This window comes from Culex pipiens, chromosome 2, assembly GCF_016801865.2.
Source record: "Culex pipiens pallens isolate TS chromosome 2, TS_CPP_V2, whole genome shotgun sequence".
Lineage (NCBI taxonomy): Eukaryota > Metazoa > Arthropoda > Insecta > Diptera > Culicidae > Culex > Culex pipiens.
Genome location: NC_068938.1, coordinates 183,028,473 through 183,034,472, shown reverse-complemented (window position 1 = coordinate 183,034,472; position 6,000 = coordinate 183,028,473). Strand labels below are relative to the sequence as shown.

The 6,000-nt window shown below is 36.8% G+C and overlaps 1 protein-coding gene across 1 annotated transcript; it reads left to right on the top strand.

Moving 5' to 3' along the window:
* Positions 1-1,334: 1,334 nt before the first annotated feature.
* On the top strand, positions 1,335-2,653 carry LOC120429304 (larval/pupal cuticle protein H1C-like). The gene is made up of 2 exons (XM_039594532.1): positions 1,335-1,492; positions 1,598-2,653. Exons 1-2 carry the CDS (start codon positions 1,481-1,483, stop codon positions 2,432-2,434), a joined length of 849 nt encoding a protein of 282 aa, XP_039450466.1. The 5' UTR covers positions 1,335-1,480; the 3' UTR covers positions 2,435-2,653.
* Positions 2,654-6,000: the final 3,347 nt, after the last annotated feature.

Here is a 6,000-nt window from a genome sequence, read left to right as displayed (position 1 = left end):
GCAGAGGAATTTAGAAAAAAAAGTTTCTGTCATGCCATGGCACACTTTTTTTGTAATGTTGGTGCCACTGCATGATTTTGACATTTCGGGCGTGCACCATTTGTAACGCCATCTTCGTTTAAAAATCTGGATAGCGACAGGTGAGAACACTTCTTGAGTTTTTTTTTAAATAAAAGGTCCACCAAATTTCCATTTTGTTTTGAAACCGCCTTGCAACAAAGGTACTTAAAAACATTCATTCGGTTAATTTAACTTTTTCAAAAACTCAAGACTACAAATTTGGAAATCGATAACGATACCAAAACTGTTGCAGCTGATTTTAGTGAAGATTTAAACTTTTTTTTTAAATAAGGGGTGAGCGCTAAAATCTGTCGTAATTGAAGGTTTACAATTAACCATCAACTTTGTTCAAGGATGTTGAAAACGAATATTTAAATTCAAACTTTATCACTTAACAAATCACCACACATCAGTTTCAGCACAACAAAAAGCACAAAACAAAAAAACACTTTTATCAAATCAACAAATCAGCTCACGTCAAAATATTCTAAAGCAACCAAGCCCTCAACCATCAATATCTTAATCAATTTATTACACCCAAAATCCGCACCAAACATCTCAACCGCTCAAAGGCAATAAAACGACACAAATGATATAGTTTCAGCTCGGCTCGGCTATCCGAACAGCCCTTTGCCCGTTTCGTCGAGCCCCACAATTGGATCAATTATGACGCCCCAGCTGCCAACGAACGCCCTTGCGGGCCAACCGCGTTTCCCCTTCCTCCACGAATCAATCAAAACGGCGCGCAACAAACTCCGTCCCAAAAACCAACTTGTCACTGTGACGTTTGACCGCCGTTTGACGCCGAATGACGAAATGTGACCAACAACCCTGCTGCCCGCCGTAGAAGTTTGAGTTTTGCAAATCAGGCCTCTCCGCCGGGAGGTTTCACGTTTCAACCGTGATTAGCTGAACTCTCTTTCGAGGACCCCGGAATCCCTCCACGAGAACTTGTCCGCAACCGCCATCGAAAGCGAAAGTGTTGTTTCGGGGGGAGGTTTGTCTCCTGCGGCCACCGGTCTTTGACAAGTCTCTCGATTTGCTCTCTCTCGCAAGTGGTTGTTCTCCAGCCCGAAATCCCCCCTTGAGGGAGTCGACTTGTATATTTATCTTTAATGAAAATGGATTTTTTTCTACTCTCGCGGTCGTCGTGCTTCCTTTTGGCGGCTTCGCGAATTGTCGCGCGCCCTCTCGAGTAGGGGTTCTCTCCTCTTGTTCTCGGTCCTGTCACCTCCTCGTCCTCCTCGTCGTCTTGGCGTGGTTGCGTGTTCGGTAGAGAGATATTGTTCGACGAAGTCGGGTTTGAACCCCGCTGAACCGTAATGAGGTTTTGATATAAATATTGGACCAAGCCAACGAAACTGTATCATTGATCACAGTGACTTCAGTGTAGTAACACAGATTTTCCAGTATCAGCATAATGGCATTCAAGGTACGGGATCCTCAAGTGTTTTTTGGGATTGTGTTAAAGATTTGGTGTTGCGGAAAACAGTGCAGTGTGACTAATCCGAGTTTCTTCCTTTTGTGAATCTTACAGTTCGTCGTTTTCCTGGCTTCGTTGGCGGTCGCCAGCGCTGGATACCTGGAGGCTCCAGTGGCGTACGCTCAACAGGCGCACTACTCGCCGGCTTCGGCTGTGAGCTACAGCTCCATCTCCCAGGCGGCTCCTCTGGCCAAGACCGTGGCCTACGCTGCCCCAGCTGTGGCGACCTATGCCCATGCTGCCCCAGCCATCGCTACCTACGCCCATGCTGCCCCGGTCGCCACCTACGCTGCCCCGATCCAGAAGTCCTATGCCTACTCCGCCCCGGCCATCGGCTCCACCCACGAGAGCACTGTCCGCTCCCATGATGGCACCGTGTCCCACTACTCCAAGGCCGTCGACACCCCATACTCGAGCGTCCGCAAGTCCGACACCCGCATCACCAACGAGGCCCCCAAGCTGGCCTACGCTAGCTATGCTGCCCCGGCTGTGACCTACGCCCATGCTGCCCCAGCTGTTGCCACTTACGCCCACGCCGCCCCAGTCGCCACCTACGCCAAGCAGGTCAGCTATGCCACCCCAGCTGTCACCACCTACGCCCATGCCGCCCCGGTCGCCACCTACGCCCACGCTGCCCCAGTTGCCACCTACGCCCATGCCGCCCCAGTCGCCACCTACGCCAAGCAGGTTAGCTACGCTGCCCCGGCCGTCGCCACCTACGCCCATGCTGCCCCAGCTGTTGCCACCTACGCCCATGCCGCCCCGGTCGCCACCTACGCCCACGCTGCCCCAGTTGTGTCCGCCCACTCCACCAAGACCCTGACCTACTCTCCAGCTGTGGAGGTCGCCCACGTTGCCTACGACGGAACTCATGCCCATTATGGCTGGTAAATCGTTGATCACTGATCACTGAACCCAATGATCCTAACCTCCCCTCCAACAAACAAATAAGAAATCTTTCCCCCTACCCCAACATGGATTTCCTATTTATTAGACTGTTGTTTTGTTAGCCGAAAAATCGCACTCAGGTTTTTCTTCCCTCGGGAAGAAATTGCCATCCTGAGTGCGCATTTTATGTAAAAAGACCAATAAATTAAATACAAAACATAACTCACTATTTTACTGCAAATATCACATCTTACCAACCCTGAAGATTATCACATGCGAGCCGAAACGTCAAACACCCATTATCCTCCCTCTTGGCACGCCACTGTCAAACCTGTCAACTCACCACTCGATCGCAAGGTTAGCAACAACCCTGGATCGTTGTGCAACGTCCGGAACCCGTTTGATTGCGTCTTACGTGGCGATCCAGTGCTCCATATCGAGCGTGCTCTATATCCTTGAACAAGTTATTAATTTTCTTCTTTGCTACACTTGTCCAAAAAAAAAAAATACAACGACGACAACCGCAAAAAAAACACCAACCAACACACTTCTTGCTTTCGACGTGACCTTGCGCTACTTCTTGGGCGGCTTCTTGTTGCCCTCTCTTTCCTTTTCCCCTCCGAAGTTGACTTGATCCACTTGATCGAGTCGATTTTATATGGTTCGTGGTACGAGCAGGTTGATTTTACTCTCACTATCGTTCGGATACTTTTATATACCTTGTACTTGCGTTTTTTGAGGACGCAGCGTGATGTCATCGTGAGGAAAAGTGGAGACTAACAAGTTAAATAGCAAATTAATTTGTTTCTTGTTTCTTGTTTCTTGTTTCTTGTTTCTTGTTTCTTGTTTCTTGTTTCTTGTTTCTTGTTTCTTGTTTCTTGTTTCTTGTTTCTTGTTTCTTGTTTCTTGTTTCTTGTTTCTTGTTTCTTGTTTCTTGTTTCTTGTTTCTTGTTTCTTGTTTCTTGTTTCTTGTTTCTTGTTTCTTGTTTCTTGTTTCTTGTTTCTTGTTTCTTGTTTCTTGTTTCTTGTTTCTTGTTTCTTGTTTCTTGTTTCTTGTTTCTTGTTTCTTGTTTCTTGTTTCTTGTTTCTTGTTTCTTGTTTCTTGTTTCTTGTTTCTTGTTTCTTGTTTCTTGTTTCTTGTTTCTTGTTTCTTGTTTCTTGTTTCTTGTTTCTTGTTTCTTGTTTCTTGTTTCTTGTTTCTTGTTTCTTGTTTCTTGTTTCTTGTTTCTTGTTTCTTGTTTCTTGTTTCTTGTTTCTTGTTTCTTGTTTCTTGTTTCTTGTTTCTTGTTTCTTGTTTCTTGTTTCTTGTTTCTTGTTTCTTGTTTCTTGTTTCTTGTTTCTTGTTTCTTGTTTCTTGTTTCTTGTTTCTTGTTTCTTGTTTCTTGTTTCTTGTTTCTTGTTTCTTGTTTCTTGTTTCTTGTTTCTTGTTTCTTGTTTCTTGTTTCTTGTTTCTTGTTTCTTGTTTCTTGTTTCTTGTTTCTTGTTTCTTGTTTCTTGTTTCTTGTTTCTTGTTTCTTGTTTCTTGTTTCTTGTTTCTTGTTTCTTGTTTCTTGTTTCTTGTTTCTTGTTTCTTGTTTCTTGTTTCTTGTTTCTTGTTTCTTGTTTCTTGTTTCTTGTTTCTTGTTTCTTGTTTCTTGTTTCTTGTTTCTTGTTTCTTGTTTCTTGTTTCTTGTTTCTTGTTTCTTGTTTCTTGTTTCTTGTTTCTTGTTTCTTGTTTCTTGTTTCTTGTTTCTTGTTTCTTGTTTCTTGTTTCTTGTTTCTTGTTTCTTGTTTCTTGTTTCTTGTTTCTTGTTTCTTGTTTCTTGTTTCTTGTTTCTTGTTTCTTGTTTCTTGTTTCTTGTTTCTTGTTTCTTGTTTCTTGTTTCTTGTTTCTTGTTTCTTGTTTCTTGTTTCTTGTTTCTTGTTTCTTGTTTCTTGTTTCTTGTTTCTTGTTTCTTGTTTCTTGTTTCTTGTTTCTTGTTTCTTGTTTCTTGTTTCTTGTTTCTTGTTTCTTGTTTCTTGGTTCTTGTTTCTTGTTTCTTGTTTCTTGTTTCTTGTTTCTTGTTTCTTGTTTCTTGTTTCTTGTTTCTTGTTTCTTGTTTCTTGTTTCTTGTTTCTTGTTTCTTGTTTCTTGTTTCTTGTTTCTTGTTTCTTGTTTCTTGTTTCTTGTTTCTTGTTTCTTGTTTCTTGTTTCTTGTTTCTTGGTTCTTGTTTCTTGTTTCTTGTTTCTTGTTTCTTGTTTCTTGTTTCTTGTTTCTTGTTTCTTGTTTCTTGTTTCTTGTTTCTTGTTTCTTGTTTCTTGTTTCTTGTTTCTTGTTTCTTGTTTCTTGTTTCTTGTTTCTTGTTTCTTGTTTCTTGTTTCTTGTTTCTTGTTTCTTATTTCTTGTTTTAAGTTTTTAGTTTTTAGTTTTTAGTTTTTAGTTTTTAGTTTTTAGTTTTTAGTTTTTAGTTTTTAGTTTTTAGTTTTTAGTTTTTAGTTTTTAGTTTTTAGTTTTTAGTTTTTAGTTTTTAGTTTTTAGTTTTTAGTTTTTAGTTTTTAGTTTTTAGTTTTTAGTTTTTAGTTTTTAGTTTTTAGTTTTTAGTTTTTAGTTTTTTGTTTTTAGTTTTTAGTTTTTAGTTTTTAGTTTTTAGTTTTTAGTTTTTAGTTTTTAGTTTTTAGTTTTTAGTTTTTAGTTTTTAGTTTTTAGTTTTTAGTTTTTAGTTTTTAGTTTTTAGTTTTTAGTTTTTAGTTTTTAGTTTTTAGTTTTTAGTTTTTAGTTTTTAGTTTTTAGTTTTTAGTTTTTAGTTTTTAGTTTTTAGTTTTTAGTTTTTAGTTTTTAGTTTTTAGTTTTTAGTTTTTAGTTTTTAGTTTTTAGTTTTTAGTTTTTAGTTTTTAGTTTTTTAGTTTTTAGTTTTTAGTTTTTAGTTTTTAGTTTTTATTTTTTAGTTTTTAGTTTTTAGTTTTTAGTTTTTAGTTTTTAGTTTTTAGTTTTTAGTTTTTAGTTTTTAGTTTTTAGTTTTTAGTTTTTAGTTTTTAGTTTTTAGTTTTTAGTTTTTAGTTTTTAGTTTTTAGTTTTTAGTTTTTAGTTTTTAGTTTTTAGTTTTTAGTTTTTAGTTTTTAGTTTTTAGTTTTTAGTTTTTAGTTTTTAGTTTTTAGTTTTTAGTTTTTAGTTTTTAGTTTTTAGTTTTTAGTTTTTAGTTTTTAGTTTTTAGTTTTTAGTTTTTAGTTTTTAATTTTTAGTTTTTAGTTTTTAGTTTTTAGTTTTTAGTTTTTAGTATTTAGTATTTAGTTTTTAGTTTTTAGTTTTTAGTATTTAGTATTTAGTTTTTAGTTTTTAGTTTTTAGTTTTTAGTTTTTAGTTTTTAGTTTTTAGTTTTTAGTTTTTAGTTTTTAGTTTTTAGTTTTTAGTTTTTAGTTTTTAGTTTTTAGTTTTTAGTTTTTAGTTTTTAGTTTTTAGTTTTTAGTTTTTAGTTTTTAGTTTTTAGTTTTTAGTTTTTAGTTTTTAGTTTTTAGTTTTTAGTTTTTAGTTTTTAGTTTTTAGTTTTTAGTTTTTAGTTTTTAGTTTTTAGTTTTTAGTTTTTAGTTTTTAGTTTTTAGTTTTTAGTTTTTA